The 27,883-nt window shown below is 44.3% G+C and overlaps 1 protein-coding gene across 1 annotated transcript; it reads right to left on the reverse strand.

The window, feature by feature from the left end:
* Positions 1-1,617: 1,617 nt before the first annotated feature.
* sim1a (SIM bHLH transcription factor 1a) lies at positions 1,618-26,237 on the reverse strand. Its single transcript, XM_004569100.2, has 12 exons — positions 26,158-26,237; positions 25,650-26,045; positions 22,285-22,367; positions 21,165-21,254; positions 20,976-21,084; positions 20,809-20,894; positions 20,028-20,227; positions 18,401-18,507; positions 17,913-18,060; positions 14,262-14,415; positions 5,456-5,843; positions 1,618-3,833 (listed from the first exon to the last, which is right to left on the reverse strand). The coding sequence occupies exons 2-12, from the start codon at positions 25,822-25,824 to the stop codon at positions 3,127-3,129; spliced, it is 2,247 nt and encodes a 748-aa protein (XP_004569157.1). The 5' UTR covers positions 25,825-26,045; positions 26,158-26,237; the 3' UTR covers positions 1,618-3,126.
* Positions 26,238-27,883: the final 1,646 nt, after the last annotated feature.

Below are 27,883 nucleotides of genomic sequence, written 5' to 3' on the forward strand. Positions count from 1 at the left end.
GAACCACACACAGCATGAGGGAGAACGCGACGCCGAACAGAGGGAGACGCAGACAGAAATACACAGAGGGTTAACGAGGAAAGTGGGAACACACGGGGAACACAGCTGACACAGATAACCATAACGAGACAGGGCGGGGTGAACATAACACTGACGGGAGACGGGCAGAGTCAAACAGGAAGTACAGAGGTTCAGACAGGAGGAGAGAGAGCACGGGGAAAACACAGACATAACGGGCTGGGGAAACATGGAATAAAACATAAGGAGAGACGAGGGCTCACAGATACACAGAGGGGCACACAGGGGTAAAAGCCACGAAGGGAAAACACTTAGGGAACAACACAACAGGGCAACTCAGGAAACATGGCCTAAATAGGGAACAAAATACAAACATACAAGAAAACTAAGAATACTGGGCCAACATGGCCCAGGACCATGACAGAGACCTCTCTGCTTATGACAAAAAATTAAAAAACAAAACCAGAAACGTTCATTTTGGTGGAAAAATGCACCACATCAACCAATCAAAAAATGATGATATGGCAACATGACGTTTGGTTGTTTAGGAAGAGGGGGAAGAGAGAGAGAGAGAGAGAGGGAGAGAGAGAGAGAGAGAGAGAGAGAGAGAGAGAGAGAGAGAGAGAGAGAGAGTTTTGAGATGTGAGAGATTTGTGACGTTTAGCGTGTTTGGAGTGTGTAGTTAATGTGCTGTCTTGTGTAGTTAGTGTGTAGTGTTGTGTAGTTAATGTGTTGTCTTGTGTAGTTAGTGTGTAGTGTTGTGGATAGTTCTGTGTTGTGTGTCAGAACAATGAGGCGTTTTTTTTAAGTAACACAATAGTTACTTTTCAAGTAATTAAGTACTTTTAGAATCTTGTAACTCAGTTACTAACTCAGTTACTTTTTGAAGAAGTAACTAGTAACTATAATTAATTAATTTTTCAAAGTAACTTGCACAAAACTGATGACAGTTCATCACATGTGAAACGTTATTTAGTGGCCACATCTGAATTTACATCTAAAACAGTGACTTTGTGTTGTCGTGATATGTCATCACAACTGTAATTCAAAAGGCAAAATTCAATGTGCATCTGTAAAGTCACATGTTTAATACGTGTGCCAACTGTAAACATTTAACACTCTGTTTCTTCTAAACAGGCCGATTCACGGCGATGCTGTGATTATGTAGTGAAAACAGACGGATTGCTGAAGCTGATTGGAAAACTGGTTGTAATTCATTTAGGCTGGCATGGTGGGGTCAGGTGGGTCTTACATGTGTTCAACACTTCAGAGTTTGAGAAATTCATGTCTCGCATGCATGTATCACATTAGCAGTGGATCTGTGATGCTGCCTGCAAAATGCTTGTTTTCATTTGTTGTTTAAAATATCATCAAAGAAGAAATGAATTACGAGTAAAATCTGTTTCACAGCATCAAAGTGTGCAAACAAAGTATATTTGTACTTTGAATTAATCTCCTGAACAAACAAAACAGTCTTACTAAATGAAACTACTGTATGAATTTAAGGAAACTGATTTCTTCATTGCTGCTCGTGAATGTCCGTCTATCCTTTCACGCCACGTTTACAGAAGCATATCCAAAGAACAAACAATCCACGTGTGCAAAATGATTTTTATTTGATCTTTTGCTCAGTCAAAAACACACTGAATATACAAGCAGTTAGACTGGATCTGATTGCAGCTATATTTCAAACTCATAAACAAACATTTATATAATAAATACTGTTTTTGCCCATGTGCTTAAATGTGATGGCCTTTTCTGTTGGAGCACATTTACAGTACACTATAAATAACTTTAAGAAATTAAGCACATTTCAGGCCGTGACTAAACAAAAAAATCAAACTGGTATAAATATAGGTTCATCAGCAATAACCAAACTCCAGTCTTGTTGTGCAAATATGTATAATTGCAACAACAGTTGCTTCAGGGATGATGAATGATGCAATTTGGCTAACTGACCGGGCACACCAACGTTTTGCATATGGTCACGAGCACCAATCGCCCTGCACTCACTCATGATTAACGTCATGGAAATGAAACTTCATATGTTCTGTGCACGCGCTCAGACCAAACTTAGAGTTTGCTAAACCGCAGCACAAAACCTCCTTCGCTCATTTTACTGTGATGCTATTCAAATATGATACTGTGTCAGCCAATCAAATATCTCCAAAGGTGTATTCAGTGTGTATCGCTCTCACTAGATGCCAAAAGTCAACGTGACCGTGAACACAAAGGGAGAGAAAACAGAGAATGGCTTTGCATATTAGTTTGTTTCAGGTGATCGCTCTCATTTCAGGACCAACCATCATGGCAGCTGGACAGTGTAGCGGTAAGACCACACACCTTTGGAGCCGACGTCACGAGTTTGATTCCCTCCCAGTATCCAGTAAGGGTCCTGGCTAGGCCCCCCCCATGCCGAACAGCGCGGCTGCAGCTCGGACGTTTCACTGCATGTTGTACTCTTTGTGATTGTGACCAATAAAGCTCGTTTCTTCTTTCTTTGCTCCGTGTCCAACCCAACCTAAGCCTGCCATGTGTCTTCACCAACAGTGTGTATAAAAAAAACATCAGTTCTGTCTCTGATAGAAACACATCGCCATGTGGACGAGTGAAACGGACACAGGATCTGATGCTAAACCAAAAGGGAATCCATCCGTTTTCTATCGAGTTCTAGTTTTGACTTAAAGGCCTTCAAATGGGAACAGACGCAGATCACAGGCCCACTCGGTTTGTTTGTGAACCGAGTGAAGCGCTGCATTTAAAGGACATCAAATCGATCCATAGTCGATTATAAGGCCGTGTGTAAATATGTGTGATACTCGAGTGGGTTTAATCAAACTCACTACCCTAACAAAACACATCAACTGCTCCCAGTTTGAATCATAACTCTGTTCTTTCTAATTCTGATTGGACCAGAGAAAAGTGTCCAAGCTTCAGCAAACAGACAGACCCAGCAGAGCCACGGGCACAAAGAGCTTCCTGTTTCAAATCGGACATTTTAGAAGCAGCCAAATGAACTTTCTCTGGGAATTCATTGGTACGGTGAAAAACAGATGCAGGTGAGTCTCTCCTGTGGAGAAGCTAAACAGACTGTGTGTCAGAAAAGTGTTAGCTTCCATTAGTAATAATGACAGATGTGCCTTTACGCCCAGTGGTCTGCTCTGCTGGTATGCGGAAGTGATCGTAGGGGGTGGAGCCGGTGCTGGTGGAGGTGCAGTAGCCCCGGAGGCTCTCTGGGTCATACAGGTGCTCCAGAGTGTAGCCGGCCAGGGAATATGCTGGATGCTTGTCCAGGTAGGGCCGCGGGTGTGTATGGGAGGGATAGAGGGCCGGAGCTGGTGTTGGGGAGCCTGAGCATGCCCCTGCACGACCAAAAGGATGTAACTGCAAAGAAAGGGGGGGCAGTTCTGTCTGGAGGTAGTCTTTGGGCTTATGGAGACACTCTGAACCTGGACTGTTGAGCTTAGACTGAGGGGCGGGGCTAGGCGTGGGGCTGATCACCTGACTTAAACCTCGACACAACATGGTCTGTAAAGGCAGAGGCCCTTGAGTGTACTCGGGTGTAAAGCACGACCCAGGGCCCTTGGGCAGTCCGTTTGCTGGCCCCAGTGAGGCCTCGGGTGCGGGGCCTTTGCGTAACTGCAGGCAACTTTCTTCTTCCTTGATCATCTGCTGCGTGGCTCGGATCAACGTCTCGATCTTGCTGGGCTCCTGTGGACTGCAGCGATAGCGGTCGGCTCGGTAGCGGTCCCCTGAGTCACTGGCTGAGCCTCCGTCTGGTGAGCTGACCACGCTATCCTCATCCCAGCCCCTGCCTGCAAAGGGAAGCAGTGACAGCAGAGGAAGCATGAATAAGAATTTGTAAGCTTAAGGTTGCTCCTTTCTTCCACTGAGATCTCTGCCAGTCATCAGCTGTAGTCCTGCATCAAACACCAAAACTATTCAGACCCATGACAGTCATGTGACTATCCACTCAGCACACACAGGAGCATCACGCCCCGTGGATCCTGGCTGAAGACACGTGTACTCATGGCTTTACTGCAGATGACCTGTGATCATACTGTATATGTGAGGCTCTGTCGTCACCATCATCACTCAGTCCCTATGCTCTTCCCCTCACTAAGAACACCTATACCCTGCTACACCTGTAGCTCTGTTGCTGCCCACGTGACCCCAGCTGGTGTTAGCCAACACTGCTCAGCTGACCACACAGCTCCTGTCTGGATCTGCTGTGCAGTTTTTGTTTTGCTGTTTGGTACAAGAACCAAACCGAGATGAAGAACAAATACTCTGTTTACCTCTGTCCTCAGAACTGCACTCTCTCTTCACTACAAGGACAATGTGAGCCCAGTTTTGTGCAGGACTGTCCACATGAGGAGATCACTGCCTGAGTCCAAAGCTTGTGCATTTTGTCGCCAGCTCTGGAGCTTAACTCTGCAAAAACATGTCACATGTGTGAAGACAGTGTTGAGGTGTACTGATCAAATTATTCTCCCCACAGCTAACTGGGCTGACCACGCTGAATCCTTCTATGGGTTTGCTGAGCGGAGCATGTGAGGGCTCTGGCCAGCTACACCCTGAGTTAGCTGCTCACCACGATGGCACTGACATACTGGACACTGGCCTGGAGATGGAGTTTTGGAGTGAGCAGGTAAGCAGACAAGACACAATCTCTCTCTCTTTTTTCCAAGCAGCAGAGAAGCTGCAGGTGGAGCAGCCTTACATATGCTATCACGCATGTTAAAGCTGTAAATACAGGTGTCCTCAGCCAGTACCCAAAGGGCATGATGTCCCACACTGCATGTGCTGTACCTCGTTAGGGAAAGCAGCAGCCAAGGGGTGCAAATGCACTTCATTAACTGATCATCAGAAAGTGTGTGTGTGTGTGTGTGCGTGTGTGCGTGTGTGTGCGTGTGTGTGCGTGTGCGTGTGTGTGTGTGCGTGTGTGTGTGCGTGTGTGTGTGTGTGCGTGTGTGTGTGTGCGCGTGCGTGCGTGCGTGTGTGCGCGCGCGCGTGCGCGTGCGTGTGTGTGCGCGCGTGCGTGTGTGTGCGCGCGCGCGTGTGTGTGCGTGTGTGTGTGCGCGCGTGTGCGTGTGTGTGCGTGTGTGTGTGTGCGTGTGTGTGTGTGTGCGTGTGTGTGTGTGTGTGCGTGTGCGTGTGCGTGTGTGTGTGTGTCAAGAAATTACAAAAAAACCGAGAAGTCCACCTGAACTCCATCTGAGCCTCAGTTTGCATGTCAGGACAGCATAGTTAGAAAAGGCCTGAACCAGTATGGCTTATTAACAAATACACGTCAGTGTGGCTGTATCTGCTTTGGAGAGATGAGACTAAAGCTGAGACGTCTGGTCACAACATGTAGAAAACCAAACAGAAAGTTCATTGTGCTAAAGCTGTGCAGATTTAAACAGCCACAGCTCCATGAGAGAAAAGGCCTCACCGTGGTGGGTGTGCACAGCTGTGATGTGTGGCACGCTGCCGTCGTAGTCTTCGTAGCTCTCCAGCGAGCTCTTGCTCAGCGGTATGATGGAGCGGGCGGTGTCCCACCACGTCTCCCTGCCTGGTGGAGGAGCTCCTAGAAAATATCGGCCTGCCTCGCACCGACCCCGCTCACAGCTCTGACCCTGACCGTGGATGTGGCTGGTGATCTGGTCTTCAGACATGTTGTAGCAAAGTGTACGAGGATCAGAGAATTGCCTGTAAACACAGGAGGCATCCACGCCTTCAGTCTGCTCCAGCAGTCGAGGGGAGGCCGAGTCTGTGAGCGGACTGCTGCCCCACGGACTGTCCTGGCCGGATTCGGAACGCTCTATCTGGAAGCTGGAATACTGTGAGGGTGAGAGGAGGAAGAAAGGGATGATCCAAAGACTGTGACTGCTGATTCTGGATGTTCAGCTACAGCACTTTGATCCAGAACAGGGAGACTGATCCACTGTTTTCATCATTCAAATGAACATGCAGCGTATTTGTGTATGAATACGCTGCATGTGCTGTCATCATGTTATTACACTATGATGAGGTACAGTCGTCAGCTCTGTATGTAAATATATATACAAAGTCTTTTTTCACAGCAAGTAGTTTAAAAAAGCAGTCTTCATTCATGTTCCTGTGTTCTCCACAGTGTTACAGACGCACTGAAACTGTCACTTGGTGTTCGCTCTCTCTGCATTAGAGTATCACTTCCTGTTCCTGCTCAAACGCAGTGGTGTTTCTGAGTAGCTTATCTTAGGGTGACCAACCGTCCTCTTTTCCCCGGACATGTCCTCTTTTTACGTTCTGTCTGGGGCGTCCGGGAGGAATTTCGAGATTGATAAAAATGTCCGGGTTTTCCTATATTCCGACAGAGGACCCATGTGTGTGACGTCATCCCCAAACTTGCTTTGTGAGCGCTTGTTCTGCGCTCACAGACAGGAAGGACAGTGCACAGCAACGCGCCTAATGATGTTTAAAAGATCCCAAAGCGCACGTCCTTCTTTCAGACGAACTTACCGACCATAGCTGGACATGGCCACGGGCCAATGTTTTTTTTTTTTTTATAACGGTATAAACAATGAAAGGTGGTGGATTGGCCAGATGCTGGCCGATGTGTAAAAATAACTCAGTTGTTTGGTGGTGCTCCTTCAATCATGAAACTGATCAATGATCAGCTGATCTCTTGTTTGTTTATCGCCGACTTTGCGCCAGAAAGAGGAAACCAGCAGATGTCACGTTAAACAACAGCAGCAGTTTAAGCTTGATCAGCTGTTGTTAGAATTTATTTAATATTAATTTCTAGTATCAGCTGATGTTTTAGGTGACATGAATGAGTTGAAGTTATGAACTGTTTCTGAGAGACAAATAACACCAGGATCCTTTTCTACGTAGCTGACAGCTGGTAACTGTGCAGGGGCGGGTCTAGCAAAGTTTTGTCAGGGGGCAGATAGGGCATTACCAGGGAGAGGGGGGCACAAAGAAATACTTTTCTTTTTTATTCACATTTAAAATGTCTCACTTTTAATAAATAATTATCTGAATCTTACAGCCAAAGTTTTTATCTGATGTAAAATGTATAGAAATCATACATATACCAACAAGACTGTACATCACTGTCACAACAGCGTTTCATTCAAAGGGTTTATGGCTTTTCCTATAATACCTGGTGGGTCGGTCTCTAGTCAAAATGCCCGGGCCGATTTTATGTTTCTTTAAGTAAGTTCTTCATGACTGAGCCAAATGTCCTCTTTTTTGGAAATCAAAATATGGTCACCCTAGCTTATCTGCTTAGTAATTTAATTAAAAACTGTTAGATACATTCTTTTTTCACAGTATAATCTTCACATGCTTCATCCGAAGCACACTCTCTGTGTACTCACTACCTAATTTATAGCCAAAGTATTCACTCACTGTCTCTGTAGTGTTTCGCTAGCTTAGCTTAGCTCGTAGCCGACTCGCTAGCACCATGGCTACTTCACCTGTCCCTCCTGCACTTTCCTGCTCATTGTGACAGATGTTTAGTTACTCCCTGGCCTCCTTTAGCAGTAATGATACCTGCAACAAATGTAGGCCAGGATTACTGAATTGGAGACTCGGCTTCGCACCCTTCATTCACCCGTAGCTAGCCAGGCCCCTGTAGCTGGTGCAGCCGAAGATAGCATAGGTCCCGCTAGCTGTTCCCCGGCAGACCCCAAGCAGCTGGGGAAAGAGGGCGGCTGGGTCACGGTGAGGAGGAAGCATAGTCCTAAACAGAAGCCCCAGGTACACCACCAACCTGTTCATATGTCTAACCGTTTTTCCCCACTCGGCGACACACCCGCCGGGGGTCAAACTCTGGTAATTGGTGATTCTGTTCTCAAACATGTGAAGCTAGAGACACCGGCAACCATAGTCAATTGTCTTCCAGGGGCCAGAGCAGGCGACATTGAGGGAAATTTAAAACTGCTGGCCAAGGGTAAACGTAAATTCAGTAAAATCATAATTCACGTCGGCAGTAATGACACCCGGTTACGCCAATCGGAGGTCACTAAAATCAATATTGAATCGGTAATTGAATAGATAATTGGCAAACCTTCTGAAGGAAACCTGGTCTTGTTATGAGAGACGGCATCCATCCCACTTTGGATGGAGCAGCTCTCATTTCTAGAAATATGGACAAATTTATTAAACCCCCCAAAATATGAGTATCCAGAGTTGGGACCAGGAAGCAGAGTTGCAGTCTTACATGCCTCTCTGCAGCTTCTCTCCTCCTGCTACCCCCCCAAAAACCCATCTCCATAGAGACTGTGTCAGCTCCCAAACAGACAAAAAACAAACTAAAAACCAGCAACAAACAACTTAAACATAAACAATTACAAAGAAAGAACAATACAGTATCCACATCTGAACCAAAGAGTAGAACAGTGAAATATGGATTATTGAATATTAGGTCTCTCTCCTCCAAGTCTCTGTTAGTACATGACTTAATAATTGATCAACAAATCGATTTACTCTGCCTTACAGAAACCTGGTTGCAGCAGGATGATTATGTTAGTTTAAATGAATCAACACCCCCGAGTCATTCTAACTACCAGAAACCTCGAAGCACAGGCCGAGGGGGAGGTGTGGCAGCAATTTTTCACACCAGCCTATTAATTAATGAAAGACCAAGACAGACTTTTAATTCATTTGAAAGCCTGATGCTTAGCCTCGTCCACCCCAGCTGTGAAACTCAGAAACCAGTCTTACTTGTTATCATCTATCGTCCACCTGGGCCTTACACAGAGTTTCTGTCTGATTTCTCAGACTTTATATCTGATTTAGTTCTGAGCTCAGATAAAATAATTATTGTGGGTGACTTTAACATCCATGTAGATGCTAAAAATGACAGCCTCAACATGGCATTTAATCTGTTATTAGACTCAATTGGTTTCTCTCAAAATGTAAAAGAACCCACCCACCACTTTAATCACACTCTAGATCTTGTTTTAACATATGGCATAGAACCTGAACATTTAACAGTGTTTCCTGAAAACCCTCTCCTGTCTGATCATTTCCTGATAACATTTACATTTACAATAATTGATTACACAGCGGTGGAGAGTAGACTTTATCACAGTAGATGTCTTTCTGAAAGCGCTGTAACTCAGTTTAAGAATATAATCCACCCACTGTTATCATCTTCAATGCCCTGTACCAACATAGAGCAGAGCAGCTATCTGAACGCTGCTCCAACAGAGGTCGATCATCTTGTTAATAATTTCACCTCCTCACTACGTACGACTCTGGATACTGTAGCTCCTGTGAAAACTATGGTCTCTAATCAGAAGTACCTGACTCCGTGGTATAATTCTCAAACACGTAGCCTAAAGCAGATGACTCGTAATCTGGAGAGGAAATGGCGTGTCACAAATTTAGAGGATCATCATTTAGCCTGGAGAAATAGTTTGCTGCTTTATAAGAAAGCCCTCCGCAAAGCCAGAACATCTTACTATTCATCACTGATTGAAGAAAATAAGAACAACCCCAGGTTTCTCTTCAGCACTGTAGCCAGGCTGACAAAAAGTCAGAGCTCTTTTGAGCCAACCATCCCTTTAACGTTAACTAGTAATGACTTCATGAACTTCTTCACAAATAAAATTCTTATCATTAGAGAAAAAATTACCAATAATCATCCCACAGATGTAATATTATCTACAGCTACTCTTAGTACCATTGATGTTAAGTTAGACTCTTTTTCTCCAATTGATCTTTCTGAGTTAACTTCAATAATTACTTCCTCCAAACCATCAACGTGTCTTTTAGACCCCATTCCTACAAAACTGCTCAAAGAAGTCCTGCCATTAATTAATTCTTCGATCTTAAATATGATCAACCTATCTCTAATAATCAGCTATGTACCAGAGGCCTTCAAGCTGGCTGTAGTTAAACCTTTACTCAAAAAGCATCTCTAGACCCAGCAGTCTTAGCTAATTATAGGCCAATCTCCAACCTTCCTTTCATATCAAACATCCTTGAAAGAGTAGTTGTCAAACAGCTAACAGATCATCTGCAGAGGAATGGTTTATTTGAAGAGTTTCAGTCAGGTTTCAGAGCTCATCACAGCACAGAAACAGCTTTAGTGAAGGTTACAAATGATCTTCTTATGGCCTCTGACAGTGGACTCATCTCTGTGCTTGTCCTGCTAGACCTCAGTGCAGCGTTCGATACTGTCGACCATAATATCCTATTAGAGCGATTAGAACATGCTGTAGGTATTACAGGTACTGTGCTGCAGTGGTTTGTATCATATCTATCTAATAGACTCCAGTTTGTGCATGTAAATGGAGAGTCCTCTTCACACACTGAGGTTAATTATGGAGTTCCACAGGGTTCAGTGCTAGGACCAATTCTGTTTACATTATACATGCTTCCCTTAGGCAGTATCATTAGAAGACATAGCATACATTTTCACTGCTATGCAGATGACACCCAGCTCTATCTGTCCATGAAGCCAGATAACACACACCAATTAGTTAAACTGCAGGAATGTCTTAAAGACATAAAGACCTGGATGGCCGCTAACTTTCTGCTTCTTAATTCAGATAAAACTGAGGTTATTGTACTCGGCCCTGAAAAGCTTAGAAATATGGTATCTAACCAGATTCTTACTCTGGATGGCATTACCTTGGCCTCCAGTAACGCTGTGAGGAACCTTGGAGTCATTTTGACCAGGACATGTCCTTCAACGCACATATTAAACAAATATGTAAGACTGCTTTCTTCCATTTGTGCAACATCTCTAAAGTTAGAAATATCCTGTCTCAGAGTGACGCTGAAAAACTAGTTCATGCATTTATTACTTCCAGGCTGGACGACTGTAATTCATTATTATCAGGAAGTCCTAAAAACTCCCTGAAAAGTCTTCAGCTAATCCAAAATGCTGCAGCAAGAGTCCTGACAGGGACTAGAAAGAGAGAGCAGATTTCTCCTGTTTTGGCTTCCCTTCTTTGGCTTAAATAATCAGGCCCCATCTTATCTTAATAACCTTGTAGTACCATATCACCCTATTAGAGCACTTCGCTCTCGCTCTGCAGGCCTACTTGTTGTTCCTAGAGTATTTAAAAGTAGAATGGGAGGCAGAGCCTTCAGTTTTCAGGCCCCTCTTCTGTGGAACCAGCTTCCAGTTTGGATTCAGGAGACAGACACTATCTCTACTTTAGAGCAGGGCGATATGGCCAAAAATATTTATCACGATATATATTTGAAAATTTGCGATAACGATATAACCGACGATATAATTGATGCGAGACAAAATACAACTCCACAACATTACTAGCGCAAAAAGACAACCTTCCATTTATTTTCACTTAAACAAGAAGCTGGTTTTTATGTACATTAAAGCTTTATAAAAATGTAACAGTGCAAATGCAAATTCCTTGCTGAAAGTTTAACCAAAAGGCATTTCCAGTAGAAATGGGCTGACATATCCTGAGCATAACCATGTATAATATCCACTGAAGTTAAAAAGAGGTGCTTTGCAAACTGCAGTGTGCAGTACACATTTTTCGGACCATAAGGTGCACGGGATTACAAGGCACATTAAGCGAAACAAAGCAGTCAGATAAATCAAACTTTATTAAACTCATTCTTCTTGCTTCCTCCACTTCTGTACCATTGATTCATTAATGTTGAATTCTCTGGCAGCTGCTCTATTCCCATGTTGTTGCAGTATATTAATGACTAACCTCGTATTGTGGATGGATTATCTCAGTTGTTCTCCTGACTGAAGTTTGGTCCATTTACAGCATCCTGCCATGCGATTGCATTTGTCTCTAACCATGAAGAACCTTCACGTTAACTTTTATAAGTGGAAAAGTGTTAGTGTTCGTCCTCCAGCTTCACTGTTTATGTTATGCTAACATAGCTGTGTCGCTAGCGATCACGTAGCACATCATTATATACCAGCTAGCCCAACTTCAGTAACCCTACAAACGTCACTGCTGTTTAGTTTCCTGTCTTCATTTATGTTGGAACTGATAGCAGAGCTGTACGTTTGATTTTTTTCAGAAATCTCTCAGTCAGAACATGCTATATCATGCTTAGGTAACTAGCGAAACTAGCGAGCTAACTTCCGCTAACTTCATGCTAACTTCTAACTCCGTTAAATGTAATAAATTTTGTTTTCATGGATGCCTGGAAGTTAAACTTTATAGTTACACCTGGTAAAGCAGCAATGCTGATCGTTTTATTAAAGATGAAAGAATTTAGACAGTTTTTAACTCTAAGTGATGCTGCAGTGTTGTTTGACCTGAAGCATACGGAGTTTAGGACCCAGATTACTCCCAGATTTAAGAGCATCTTAGTCCGACAAATACGACAATAACAACGGCCGCTTGCATGTTCTGCAAAAAAATGTGCTTTGTTGTGTATCTGACGGACAAACACCAAACCAGTTCCACATCACTGAAGTTGCACCATTTTTACAAACCAATTCTGGTTCATCTGTTTCACTCAACAATCGGCCATGTGCGTATGAAAACAAAGGCACTGCGCATGCGCGTTTTACTCCCATTCTATCGCGATATTTCATTTTCCTATCGTTGCCTAACATTATACCGGTATTACCGTGAACGGTATAATATGGCCCAGCCCTACTCTACTTTCAAGATTAGGCTTCAAACTTTCCTTTTTGCTAAAGCATATAGTTAGGGCTGGACCAGGTGACCCTGAATCCTCCCTTAGTTATGCTGCAATAGACGTAGGCTGCCGGGGATTCCCATGATGCATTGAGTTTTTCCTTTCCAGTCACCTTTCTCACTCACTATGTATTAACAGACCTCTCTGCATTGAATCATATCTGTTATTAACCTCTGTCTCTCTTCCACAGCATGTCTTTATCCTGTCTTCCTTCTCTCACCCCAACCAATCACAGCAGATGGCCCCGCCCCTCCCTGAGCCTGGTTCTGCCAGAGGTTTCTTCCTGTTAAAAGGGAGTTTTTCCTTCCCACTGTCGCCAAAGTGCTTGCTCATAGGGGGTCATATGATTGTTGGGTTTTTCTCTGTATCTATTATTGTAGGATCTACTGTACAATATAAAGTGCCTTGAGACGACTGTTGTTGTGATTTGGCGCTGTGTAAATAAAATTGAATTGAATTGAATAGCACAGACGTGTGTGTGCAGACATTCATCTGAAACGTTCTGCATCAACTGTTTGGGAACTACAGACATTTTTTAATGCTAGTTCCCTATATTACAGGTTTGAAAGTAACCTTACATCTTTTTAAATGTAAGATTTATTTTTAATACTGAAATGAAAATCATGTGCCGTCTGCCTGAGGTCTCAGAAACACAAAAACAGAGTCCCCACGTTTGGATTTATTTTCTAATCCACACAGCATGAACTCAACTATATACTCTATATTCATATACTCACATTAGTAAGCGCTGCTGAAGGATTACAGCACAGGTGTCCAACTCCAGGCCTCGAGGGCCGGTGTCCTGCAGGTTTTAGATGTGTCCTTGATCCAACACAGCTGATTCAAATGGCTGAATGACCTCCTCAACATGTCCTGAAGTTCTCCAGATGCCTGGTAATGAACTAATCATGTGATTCAGGTGTGTTGACCCAGGGGGAGATCTAAAACCTGCAGGACACCGGCCCTCGAGGCCTGGAGTTCGACACCCCTGGCTCACTGTGTCATTAAACTTGATAAAGCCAAAGCCGACTCCATACTGATCATGACTGACTATATTTGGTAGTTTCTCTTAGATTGACAGCCCTCGGTGGACTGACTAATTCAGTACAGATCTAAGAAGGAGACCTGTATATTTACACAGGTTATCCATATGGAAACAGACTCTTCAGAAAGTTTATTGCTAAGGTCTGGAAGAAGACCCAAACTGGTTAGTGAAGCTGTCTCAGCTATCCAGGGATGAATGTGTTCCTTCCTGGTCACTAGTTTGAGAGAAGAAACCAGTTCTTGAAACCACGATCATGAACTCTGTGAATGATGAACTGGAGTAATGGTTCAGTCCAGTGAGGCTTTCTCTGATGTCTGCCACTACAATTTATAATCCAAGCACCAGAAGAAGAAAAAGAAGAGGTGGAAAAAAAGTGTCTGACAAAATAAAGACATAATAAATCATTTTTTCATTTAAATCTAAAACTCAGTCCGGGTCTAACAATGCCTGCTGCTATTGGTGCACACTGTCTCCTTCAGCAAGGAGCACAGCTGCAGCGTTGCTCCCACGTCCCAACCAGGCAGCAGTGCAGTAACGTGTTCATACCTCAGTCTCAGAGACCTGCACTCACCTGTGTATATGGCGAGAGCCTGGCTTTGCTCTTGGGCCGTGATGCTCGGCTCTTGGCAGTTCTGCAGTTGTCTGTGAGGCTGCTCGTGCAGGGAAACGAGGCCTTGGATGTGGCCTGGTCCAGAGAAAGCTGGAGGCCTTTATATTCTGTCTCCCTAAAGACACACAAGCAGAAAAGCCCAGAGGTACAGTGCATAGATGTGGAGAGCTTCCAGTCTCGTGTAAAGACTATTTATTAAAGAAGACGATGAGCTGCATTTTCTCTGGGTGCAAAAAGTCAATAACATCTGTTTAGCAGTTAGAGTGTGATGAGTGCTGAGAGACCGGGCGATGTGTGTGGGTGGGTGGGTGGTGCTGAAAGGACGGGAGCTGCTTGTGTTACCAGAGGGATCCACTGAGCCGTCCAATTGAATACACCGACAGATTAAAGGTTACATCTCGCTCAATCAGACCCGTAGGACAAACTTGGACGTCCCACTGCGGGGAAATGGGAATTGATTTCTTGCTAAAGTGTTCTCAACATGGATGATGAATGGATTTCGAGACAACAGAAAACCTCTACACAGTTTATTTGAGACAAACAGTGATCTCTCTTCTGTCTCAGTCTCTGTAAACACCGCTCAGACACACAGGCTGTGGCTCGCTTACATTTGGAGAATCCTAAAATAAGAGGAGCATAAGCAGCGGCTCTGCCGGGGCATCCCAGAGAAATCCCACATTTGATGTTTTCCCAGCTGTAGTGCACTGTAGTGCATTTCATGTGAACGTGTTCCTGTGGTTCTTTATACAGAATGGTTTAAAGACTGAAACACCCAGCAGAGCTGCTGTGGAAGTCACATGAGTGAAATGTGGTCACATGCGTTTGCTGCAGACATTTAAAGAATTGCTAAATTACTGTCAAGTGGAGGTATTAGGTGTAGAGGTCATCAGAGCTAAACACACAGTGGGAGTTCACATGCAGGTGAAGTATCCCATCACCTCTGCTATCAGTGGCTATGTGGCCAAAGCTATGGGGCAAACCAGCTCTGCTGCTGATAGCAACACTCCACAAAAGCCTGCGCTCTCCTTATCTCTGCCTTTTGTCGTGGAAAACTCAGACCGAGCGAGAGGACCACGCGGCTTCTTCTCCATCATCACTACATAAGAAAATATATTAAGAGGAGAAGAAATGAGCCTTATGAGGCTTCGATCCCTTTACAGCAAGCTGGGGCCGTAAATGCTCATCATCTTTACAAGATATCAATTAAAAGGCCGTAAACAGAAGCCGTTAGGGCTGCGATGCAGGACGTGCAGCAAACATGTGTCAAGCTGTTCTTTGCTTGTAAATGCAGTAAGTCATGCTGCTTAATGGAGGCTTTTTATGGGCCTTATTCATTCATTTAGGCTCTTGTACATCTGTGAAATACACACATCGGGGCAGTAAATAATAAATAAGTTTAGTTACTGACAGAGAGAGCGGCTGATGTCGGCACTGATCGGCTTCATTCTGTTTGAAAGAACAAGCATTTGACTGTTTTTATGGCCTGATGGTCCCAGCATGGTCAGCTCCTTTCTTTACACACCGCCAGACTGACTGTGCAGGTAACAGCCAACAAAGGACTCAGACTCTGACATCACCAGCATATCTACTGATAACACAGGAATGTCTCTGTCATCAGAACTAGGGAAAAACCCAGTTATTGGTTTCTGAAAGAAATCCTGATCGTTTGTTTCAAAGGAACAACAATAATAATAAAAGGAAAAAGGACAAACTTTAGTTAGACGGCCTGATGCTGAAAACAAGGCTTTAACAGAGTTCCAGTTAACCTCCAGTGAGTAGCTGCTGTTTGCACAGCATCTCAGGACCAATACTATGTTATCAAAGCACAGACAGCAGACCTGCCCTGGACACTCAGAGACACTCAGAGACACTCAGAGACCACCTGCATGGGAAACACTGATGTGTTCTGCACTTCAGCCTCAGTAATTCATACACAGCACTGATTGGACCTGGGCTTGATCGCAGCGCTGTGGCTCAGATGGGCTCTGAGATTATTCTTGTTCACAATATACAGAATCACCAGACGTGTCCAAATCAACCCCGTCCTGTTCAAAATATGACTGGTAGGACTGGTCGTAGGCAGACGTGCTGTAGCCTTGTGTCCTTTACAGGCAAAGAGCAGAGACATGAGCACCTGCAGCGCTGTAACCTCCAGTTCTTGGTTTCTACATTAGAATTTCAGCAGCCTTCACTGTGTCTTTATCAGCGTTGCTTTGAGTTGGTGCTGAATAAAGATGTATGTGTGTTTATCAGTGTGAAACCTGAGGCTGTTAACTGGCAGCTGTCAAACATCATCACATTTAAGTCTATGTTAGTGTAACAAATGACCTTTTACAGGGAGTAATTAAGTAATGTAATGGATTACTTCAAAATAATGAGTAATATTCTTTGAGTAAGAAGCCTAACACTGGTGAGAGCAGACTGGGTGGAATTACAGAGGTTTATACTGGTTTCTCAGGAGAGCCACCAGCACAGACGTCCTCAGCAGAGACTGAGCAGGAGAGAGCTCACACATACTCAGCTCATCTGCTTTGTGTTTCCTGATGTGTGCTGAGTGCTGTTAGCAGCTAAACACTAAGTAAAGAGGTGAATGAGAGGAACATCAGCTGTTCTCTGTCCTTCTCTCAGGCACTAAGATTTCACAGTGGGTTCATGGAGCCTCCTAAACTGTGCACTGTAACCATGTAGTGCATCTGTTCATGGGGCTACCGTGCAGTTAACGTGCAGTTAACGTGCAGTTAACGTGCAGTTAACGTGCACTGTCACTTTCGTTAGTTCCTCTGATTGTTTTAAAAGTCAATTCAGATATTGCAGCAATTTAAGACTCTGCATGTCAACATGTCAGCGTCTCCACGGACACACATTAAATACACCTGCTGCGACACCTGTGACTGTTCTCACTCAGTCACTTTATAGTCATTATATGTATACATACATATATCATTATTATTATTAATATAATCATATATTAGTCAATTGTCTTCCAGCGGTCAGAGCAGCGACACTGAAGGAAAACTGCTGTTTCTTCTTCACTCACTGTGTTCACAGACCTCTGCTCAATCATACCTGTTATTAATCTCTTATTAGTCTCATCTGACCGTTTTTATTTGTCTGCATCGGTGTAGATGAGTGCCTTTGCTTCTGACAGAACAAATGTGCGTTCATCTGCGTGACGCTGCAGTCCTCCCGACTGACTGACGGTGTAACACTGTGTTCTTGCTGTCAGTCTTACGACCACGAAAGTGATTCTTCTTCTTCTACTAATTCATGAGCATCATAGTCATTAAATACGTGCTGCTAACCCCGTTAGCTTTGTCTTCTGCATAGATCAAAATGCAGACTGTAACCAGCTGAGCGATAAATATCCTGCCATCTGTATCAGACAAAGAGCTTTCCCTTAGATCTATTCCTCATGCTGCATGCCAGCTTCATCACCGGATGATACTGAGTGATTTTTCATGTGATCTTTGGGAAGTGAATGGCAACATCAGATATAGCCTTAATTGTTCAAAATCTCGTTTGTCTCCAACAAATCTTCTGAGTGTCAGTCTGACCTTTGACCCGTGTCTCACAGAGGAAACTGAGTGTGTAGGAGCTGCAACAGAGACTCACGTGAGAACATAGTTGACGCTGACAATGCAGTGAGGTCTGGATGAGCGGCTGTTGTGGACAATGGTTGCATAACTCTGAACCCACACCCAGCCGCCATGCTTGGCCAAGAAACGGTAGTACTTTGTAGTGACCTGACCTTTGACCAGCACTGAAACACCGAGAAAACAACAGGTCAGAGAAACATCCCAACAAATTACAGCAAAGGATACGAACATATTCACATCGTAGCAACAAATTACAGCACAGGGTGGAATCACACCAAGATCATGCTGGAACTACAAAATGTGTTTATTTAGTTTTGTATTGTTTGGTGCTCTCATTAGTCTAAATGAACAACGAATGTATTTATGGAATATCTGTTCATTATACTGTAACACTGTTACAGTATAATATGCTGTGTGTGTGTGTGTGTGTGTGTGTGTGTGTGTGTGTGTGTGTGTGTGTGTGTGTGTGTGTGTGTGTAAGATGGTAAAACAAACCTAACTCACACAAATGATGAGCACAGCGCAGGTGGAAGCAGTCACAGCTGTGGACGTGATGATACAGAGTTTTCTCGATTAGATCCTGAGGCTCATAGCCCGTCAGCTCTGCAACCCTGGAACACACACAGACACACACACACAGTTACATCTCATCATTTGCAGAGACTTACTCTAAATACAACAACTTTTGTTTCCTTTTTTTACCCCAAACTTCAAACTTTACTATGAAACGTAAGAATGTTCACTATGTAAACAGATTGATGTCCCCACAGCATTACTAACACAAGTACTGCTGACACACACACACACACACTATCAAGTATAAATCAGGCTTCCATACGGTGGCCCTACGAGGTCAGATGCACTGCAACCAAAGGAAACAGCAGCAAATAGAAAAAACAAACATACAGGAAGTAAAAAAAGTGACAATGGAAGTTGAATAAAGGACAAGTGAACAACTGCAGATGGCACTGAGACGCTGCAAGAAGAGGAACGTTTGTGTTGTGATGAAGAAACACATCACGTGACTCCTGTAAATAAATGTTTACTATCCGTCACTTCTGCACAGACTGGCTCCAGTAACTCGTTTCTCTTGTGTTTTATGTGCTTTTGCAGCATTTTTATTATATGCTGGTGTTTTCTTTGATCGTACTTCCTGTATTTCTACAGGCCCTCACACAAAACGTGTATCAAGCAAATACCAAAAACCAATGCTGTGATTGAGTATTTCCCCTTCCTGGTTTCTGTTTCGCATATCTGAGATCCTACAGTTTAACATGAAGATTTCATTTGTTAAAGGAAAACGGTTATCCAACCCTACCTGGTCCTGTGTGGAAAAAGTAATTGCCCTCCTCGTTAAATCATTCATTAACTGTGATCAACCCCATTTATTGGAAAGTTTAGATCATTTTGCGGAGCTGGATTACTCCCACACATGTGTGACAACACAGAAAGCTGAGGTCTAAGGAAACAAAGCCAGTGACATCTTTGAGTCTGAAAGGCGCCACAAAGCCAGCTTTGTAGCTCCAATGAAAGACGCTGAGAGTCGTATCCACATGTGGAGAAAACTGGGAACAACTGTGGAACTTCCCAGAAGTGTCTGGCCAACCAAACATCCGTGACTCCAGGAGGTCACAACGAACCCAGAGCAACATCTAAAGAAGAGCAGGCCTCACTTCCCTCAGTTATTGGCATCCGTGGGAGAGCTGTACGGCAAACTCTGTGCTGACCAACAACACAAACACTCCACAAAGACATTCTGATGGTCCCCAAGACTTTGGGGAAAACAATACAAAAGGTCTGAGTCCCCATACATGTGGTACAACACAGCATGTCAGGAAAAGAACATCATACCCACAGTTACACATGGTGCTCTTTGTCCTAATTGATGGAACCATAAATTGTGCTCTATGTAAGAACATCCTGCTGTCAGTCAAGCTCAGGCACACAACGATCACTCACGGCCACGTCACTCAAAAGAAACCAAACGTACGCTCTGGCCTCGCTTTAACATCTCAGGCGGGTCATTCGTGCTTGAAAACAATTCTGTAAAAGCTAAGAGATCAGGAAAGGGCCAATCTACGCACACGCCTCTGTCCTGTGAGCAGCAGCTGCAGACGGTGAGCGGACATACCGTGAGTCGAGGAAGATGAGCTTCATGTCCAGACTGGCTCTGAACATGAACATGTTGCTGTGCAGTTTGATCTCAGTGATGGCGCTGGGCGGCAGCGAATGGCCGACAGCCACCAGCCCGATGTTCTGATAGCAGCCGTCAAACGGAGACATGTCGAGGCTGTACTGTCGAATCTTCAGGTAGCCGCTGCAGTGGATCACCTGGGCCAAGCGGACACAGCAGGTAACAACATCAGTCACGCAGGAGGGTACGTTTGATGAGCTGAGACCCAGACCTGATGTCAGGGTTGTGCTCTTTCACTTTGAACCCGTGTTTCAGTCTGTTAGACTTTCCTGTGAGACGAGAACACTGGACAGAGGTCAACATGACGTGGATGCTGTTGCTGTCACAGCAGCACGCTGCAGTCAGTACGACTTGCTGGCCAGCAGACGTGTTACGCTGCAACTCTCGACCCATATTTATACATAAAAAAGGAAATCCTGACAACCCCGGTGCACATGGAGACGACTGCACACAGTTTGAGCTGTAGCTCTGAGTAAGTCAGCCGCTTCAGCGCGGCGGTTACTGCAGGGTTGGACCGTCCTGGGATACGTGGTGGTTTATCTTCCAGAGCTATACGTACATATATGCATGTCATTGTCCTTCACTGAACACTTGTGTGCTCCTAAAAACTGCACGTCTGTTTGACCTCGAGTGTGAGTGCACATCATTTCCTCTCATCTCTGAAAGTTTGATTTTGTGTGGCTGATGAGGGCAGCGTGTGTTCAGACCACTCTGTTACCTTGTAGCCTCCACAGGTAAGACCAGCATTTCTTTTAGCAAGGACGCACTTCATTCTGAGAAAGAAGGAGCGCTCCATCTCATATTCTGCAGAGACATAAAAACTCACATGAGCTGTGCTGCATAGTGATGCCGTACACAGAAGCACACGTGTAGATGGCTGATTACCTTGGACAAAGTGGGAGTGGTAAGGCTGGTGCGCTGTGAGGACAGCTATCATTTCATCATGGTCTGCTGGGTGGATGTACTCGTAGATGCTGTTTCCTGTCAACTCTACCTGTTGAAATGAACATTCAGCTCACAGCTATGACATATCAGGCCCGGAGGAAGCGACCAGATCGGGTGTGTCAGACCAACCTGTGACAGGCCCAAGTGCACTGACGCTGTTTCTGATATGTACATGATTTTCCCATCAGGAGCAACCACAAAAATGAAGCCATCTAACGTCTGGAAGAAACGGTACAGGGTAGAAAAGGCGTTATTGCACAGGTACAAAGCTGCTTCTCTTTTTAGTTGCATCTGTGTTATCATCTGTTTCTGTGTATCTGCACATTTAGGGCCAATTACGACGGTGGAGTCAGACTGTTTCCCTTCTTTGATGGAACTTGGCTGTGGCTGCATTCAGCTCCGTGCCTTTGCTGTCTGTGCTGTGCAGATTTGACTTGTTAGAGACAAAGACGGCTTCATGCACGAGGAGAACATGGCCTCCTTGCACTCTGGAAAAAGAAATTCTGCATATGTTTTTGCTCCGGTCTGTGTTAGCAGGCTCGTTAGCTCGTTTGGTTTGCCTGAACCTAACGTGACATGTTCCCGGGATTAAACTGGAGACTAGCGTGCCTGGAAACCTACACGTGGTTATTAAAACCTCAGCATCATGAAGTCCCTCCAGCTCAAACTCATGCAGCGTAATGAGAATCGATGTACCTGTTGACTCTGTGTTCAAATGTTTTTAAAACTATTGATTCTGCTGTGTGGTCATGATGGAAGCTGCCTTTGGAAAACCCTTCCCTGTTTCCTTATGTTACTGTTAGATTTTCCAGTATTTTCTGCATTAGATGCTGCTCAGCTGTTCACCTAAAAACGTATGGAACAAAGAGGAAACACTGCACGCGTGTCAGGAATAACTACTATTGCTGCTGTGCTGGTTCTCATGTGTAGGCCCAGCACTGTTCAAGTGTTTCCTCCGTTGTCATGATGACTGATCGAGGCTAGCTAACCTCTGCTTCGTTCAGCCTGCAGCCGGCACACAGCCCGGCTCCATTGTGCTGCGGCTGATGCGAGAGGCTGCAGGCTCTGTGCGTGACCACGAATGTGTTCAGCTCATTTCACACTGAAAGCACAAGAATGAAGGCAGCAGGAGGCATGTGGCAGCAGCTACCAAACCTCCAACAAAGCTGCATTGCCAGGCTGAACAATGATGATAATAAAGTGCACATGCAGTTGCCTTTTAAGCACCAGTACTGATAGCAGTGAGTACCTGTAAGAGATGGGAGCCTAGTTCCTGGCTGAGCCCATCCAGAGAGCTGCTGCGGCTAACGTGCCCCCAGGACTCCCCCAGGCCTGCGGATCAACCAAAACAGGTAAGTGTAAAAAACCGCGTAGTTTGTTCTTTGTTCCAGATAAATAACACAACTCATCACAGTCTTAGTACGAGTGGTTTGGGAACACTGACAACAACCAAATCTGCGCCCTATAAACGGCTTTTCCATGATCGTCCTGTAGCTCCGATCAACAGCGAGCAGGGTCTGACAATACAAGATATATCCGGACAAACAGGAGTCTTTACTTCCATAAGTGAACTGCTAATTCTGCGGAAAGCGAAGGCATCTCTGGAATTAAACGGGACTCCAAATGTTCCTTAAATCTGCCCAGTTTAAAGTCAGTGTGAAGTCTGGAGTTTGTTGCCCGCAGCGCTAAAAATACAGCGAAGCCAAAAATAAGTGAAGAATCGGGAAAATACTTCCACGAGCCCCTCAAACGCGGACAGAAGCGCGCAGACAGAAGCGCGCAGGGCCCGGCGAGCCTCGCAGGCCCCGACGCGCCCAGCTGCGGCAGCGGGGCGCGTTTACACGCAAAGCCCGCTCTGCAGAGCAAACAGACGGCGTGCAGCGACCGGAGCCGCTTCACGTTTGCGTGACTACACACAATCAAATAAACCCAGTGCACAGACCGAAATATCAACTTCCACGGAAACTCAATAAAAACACTGAGATGATTTACGGCGTTCAGCAAAAACAATCACGCGGAGGGACGCCGCTGCAGGCCCGAACCCACGAACCGTGACCCAGAGATCAGGATATTTTGTATTATTATAATTGTCCCTCTCACGCGCTAGCTTTTTACATTTCACCTTAAAAAACAAACAAACAGATTTATCGGCAACAATACAAATATTTACCGTCTATATATAAATACACGAACAGCTGCTTGTTTTATACACGATCTATATTTAACATAAATATATTATATTAAATATATTATATTATATAAATATATTATATATATTTAACATAAATATATTATATTAAATATATTATATTATATAAATATATTATATATATTTAACATAAATATATTATATATATTTATGTTAAATATATATAATATATTTATAATATATTTAACATAAATATATATATATAATATATTATATATATATTTGTGTTAAATATATTATATTATATAAATGTATTATAAATATATATATATATATATTTATATAATATATTTATGTTAAATATCCATCCATTCGCTTCCGCTTATCCTTTTCAGGGTCGCGGGGGGCGCTGGAGCCTATCCCAGCTGTCATAGGGCGAGAGGCAGGGTACACCCTGGACAGGTCGCCAGTCTGTCGCAGGGCCAACACACAGGGACAGACAACCATTCACACTCACAGTCACATTCACACCTAGTGACAATTTGGATTATCCGATTAACCTATCCCCACAAGCTGCATGTCTTTGGACGGTGGGAGGAAGCCGGAGTACCCGGAGGGAACCCACGCAAACACGGGGAGAACATGCAAACTCCACACAGAAAGACCCCGGCCTGATGGTGGAATTGAACTCAGGACCTTCTTGCTGTGCGGCAACAGTGCTAACCACCGTGCAATATATATTTATATATATATTTATGTTAAATAATTATATATATAATATTTAAATAATTATATATATATTTATTTAACATAAATATATTATATATGTTAAATATATATAATATTTAAATAAAAATCGAGTAAAATAAATAAATAAAAATATATTATTATAATACATTTAAAAATATGAGCGTCTCACACTGGTGACATTAAGAACGTAAAATAATAATTTCATGTTGAACAGTTAAACAGAGACAAACTTTATGAGCACAGTTTGGTTGCACTGCATGAAGCTTTAATGTGAAATCAGCCAATTAGTGCCGAGTACACAAACTGGAATAATGAAAATCTTCAGCAGGAATGTTTTAAAAATCTAATGAATAATATTTGGACACTGGGCCACGCGCTGACGAGGCGGTTAGAAAAAAGCAGGAACATTTTTCCCGTCATGCTTTTCTTTATTTGACGCGTTTTTGAAGCTCATACACGAGCTAATTAAATGGAAACAGTAAAAACACGAGTTCATTTCCTCAATATGGAGACACGCAGACATCCTCCACGCGTGCAGGATGGGGGTGACTGTGCCACACGGTTATTCATGTGCGGTGCGTGTGGCCTTAGAAAAACTGAGACTCTGGAAGGAGGACAACTCTGGCTCTGCTATACTGTGGCGACCTTTTTATGCCACGGTCTGGTCCACGGGGTCCACGGTAGTTCTGCGTGATGCCTCTATGTTGATTCATTCATTCGTGTTCTTCCAGGTGACAGAGTCCCACGGACTCACTGATGGAGCTCATCTGCTGGTGTCTTCATAACCATCAGACCTGAAGCAGACTGAGGAGCAGGACCAGCGTGTTCGTCACTGTCATCAAACGGAAGTGACGGATGTGTTTTATGACGTTCTTCCGTCCAGCTGAGCTTTTGCATCGATTAGATATTTTCCCTTGAATCTGGACCTTCATAGAGTCACGGTTACCGACAGTCCTGAACTACATCACTGTCTGTGTTTTTGCTTTGAATACATCCCACGACTGTCCCGCTTTCCACAGTGATTCTGCTCATATTTATATTCAATAAAGATCCATTTCCAGCGAATGCGTGATCGTGGAAGCAGTTTGAAGCAAAGTCCAGTTGGACGTTATTTTGCATTATGTGAAACCAGTGCCTCCCAGTTTGTAACAAACCGACGGTGGTCATGTTCCAATCAGCTCCATCCACACCGGCCACTGATGTCTGCCAGGCCCGACAGGGACCCCACGGAGACCCCACAATCTCGATTTCGTTTCCACTAAATTCTATTTTTCTTGATCAGAATATTAAAAAGTCAGCAGCATCAGAATTCCTGAAAAATCAAAGCGCCAAGAATATATATAGAAACACGCGAGTAAAAGCCTGGAGGCCGTGTTTATTTCACCACAGCGATCTGTGCAGAGCTGTTAGATAAAGCAGGATATTTACTCACAGGAAAAAGCTCCACTGTGCTGTGGAATGTAACGTTTGCTTTCTGAACAGATTTAAAAAGTAAAGTTTAATTTAAAAATATTAGAAATGTAAATATTAAATAAAAACACACGGAGAAAGTGTGCTTCTTGTTATTGTTAAACGTTCACGGACCAAACAGAATAAAGAGACGCTCGTGTCGTTAACAAATCCACGCAACTGTTTTAAACACAAGTTGTATTGATCGTGCTGTGATTATTATTAGTATGATTCTCTTCATCAGTATTTAAGGGCAGCGCACCCACCTTCGGGGAAGACCACTCTCATCTTCAGGTAGCTCGTTGTGAGCCGGATGATCGAGGCTTTGTCCAGCTGGGAGGTGATGGCGGAGGGCAGCGGCAGCAGTTTGGCCAGTTCATAAAACTCACTGTTTTCCTTCTCCCGGCGCGTCCGGGCCGCGTTTTTCGACTTCTCCTTCATGTTTCTGCGTCAGCGCCGATCCACGCTCATAGCAAAGCAGACGTCTCCCTCCGCGCGGCCTAAACGTCACAGCTGCAGCTGGCGCGTGCACTCCCGCCCATACCTCCAGGTGCTTCGGGGCTGACGTGGACGGGTCCCGGTTACTCCTGGCCGCGTGAGGCTCAAAGCTGGAAGCTCAGACGCATCACACTGAGACCTCGGACCGCCGCACACAGAAGGCCCTGCAAGGGTCAAAATAATAATGAAAAACAATTTATTTTATTCACAGGCGCGGTCAGTCTGCGTGTAACAGCTCCACGAGTGGCTAGAACACCGACAGCTGTTCCTGCTCACCTCACTTTCTAACCTGTTGGTTTTCACAGGGTCTCCAAGAAGCTCCGCACGCGCGCATCCTCCATCCCGTGTGATTTTCTGGTGGCGCATCCACAGCCTGCTCTGTGCCGCGGGCACGAAGGCCTGCTGCTATTGGACGACTGCTCGCATACCTATTGGTTAGTCTATGTACCGAGGCCTCCAGGAGGAAGGAGATTGGCTACTGAACACATTCACCTCTGTCCTGAGGAGGCTCCAACGATTCCTCAGAAACAGCATTAAAACCGTCATGTCAACCGTGTATATATACACACATATATATACATACACTTTATTAAAATATTTATTATCTACAAAAAAAAAACAGAAGAAAATGTTGCTTAAAAAGTTTTCTAACAGCGACAGTGAGAGCTTCTCCTTTATTGCATCTTGTCTTTTGGGTTTTCATCTTTTTATATTCATATTTTATTCATTTATCTGCTCATTCATTCATTTGTATGTATGTATTTATTTATTTTGTATTTATTTATTTTGTTTGTTATCGCCACAGGCCACATCTACACCCCTCTGTGGTCTACTTGGCGATTTGAGGGATTTCAAAGCCAGCTCGGGGACAGTGATGCTTCTTCGTTTTGTTTTCTCAGCACAAAAATAATTTGAATACGAGGATTTCTAAACGTGGAAATTGTAGAAGTCGTTTCACCTCAGCAGAGACACGAGCCATTGTGTGTCAGTGATACGGTCACGTCCTCTGTGGGAATAATGAACAAACAGTTTCAAAGCAAATATCCAGGCCGTGTGTTTGTCTCACCGTGAGTGGACAAAAGAAATGTGCTATTGGAGCATCACGCACGTGGGTTTTGCTGTAACTTCTTGCACATTGTTGTAACTTCGGCTTCGTCCTGAAAACCTTATAGTTTCATTCTGCAGCTGTCTGCTGTCCCACGAACGGGACACGATCACGCCACGAGCAGAAAAGAAGCAAGTCTTCACATTTTCCTGTAAACTGTCACCAGAATATCTCAGCACACGACAGGAGGCTTAAACCCCGCTGACGAGCCACACATCACTCTGTGTGTGTGTGTGTGTGTGTGTGTGTGTGTGTGTGTGTGTGTGTGTGTGTGTGTGTGTGTGTGTGTTGCAGCGGTTCCTGCCTGCAGTGAGAAAATCATCCCGGATGCCGGAGGCACACGGAACGGTTGACGCTGGTTTAACCTTCGCTTCTGCTCCAAACTTGCTGGTAATTAAACTGCGTGTGTGGAAAATTGCCAGCCGGGACAGAAACACGCAGAGCATTGTGAAAAGATCAGAGGCGTGGACTGCGAGGCGAGATTAATGTCTCAGCGAGCTGGGCTGATGGTAAAGTCAGTTTTCTGCGTGGCCAAAGTGGCTCTTTTCACCGTGGGAGCTGACACGTAATCCGGTGGAAGCGCCCCGTTTTTACGGCTGCTTTCATTTACAGACTGTTAAGAGTGGCGTGGATTCTCTGCCGGGAACGCACCACTGAGCGCAAACTGTGCGTCACATTATCCAGGAATGTGCATGTTATCAAACCTTAATGCTAAACGAGAGCTACTAGAACACAGAGCAGTCACTACAGTGCAGGTCCACACCGGGCCACGGCGAGCGTTAGTGTTTAAACCACCTGACAAATCCGCAGCAGCACCGACATGTGTGCGCGGAATCCCCACGTGGAATTTATTTATCTGTTACGTGTAAAGATGACGCACTTTATTGGTACATTTCA

This window comes from Maylandia zebra, linkage group LG11 (genome assembly GCF_041146795.1).
Source record: "Maylandia zebra isolate NMK-2024a linkage group LG11, Mzebra_GT3a, whole genome shotgun sequence".
NCBI lineage: Eukaryota > Metazoa > Chordata > Actinopteri > Cichliformes > Cichlidae > Maylandia > Maylandia zebra.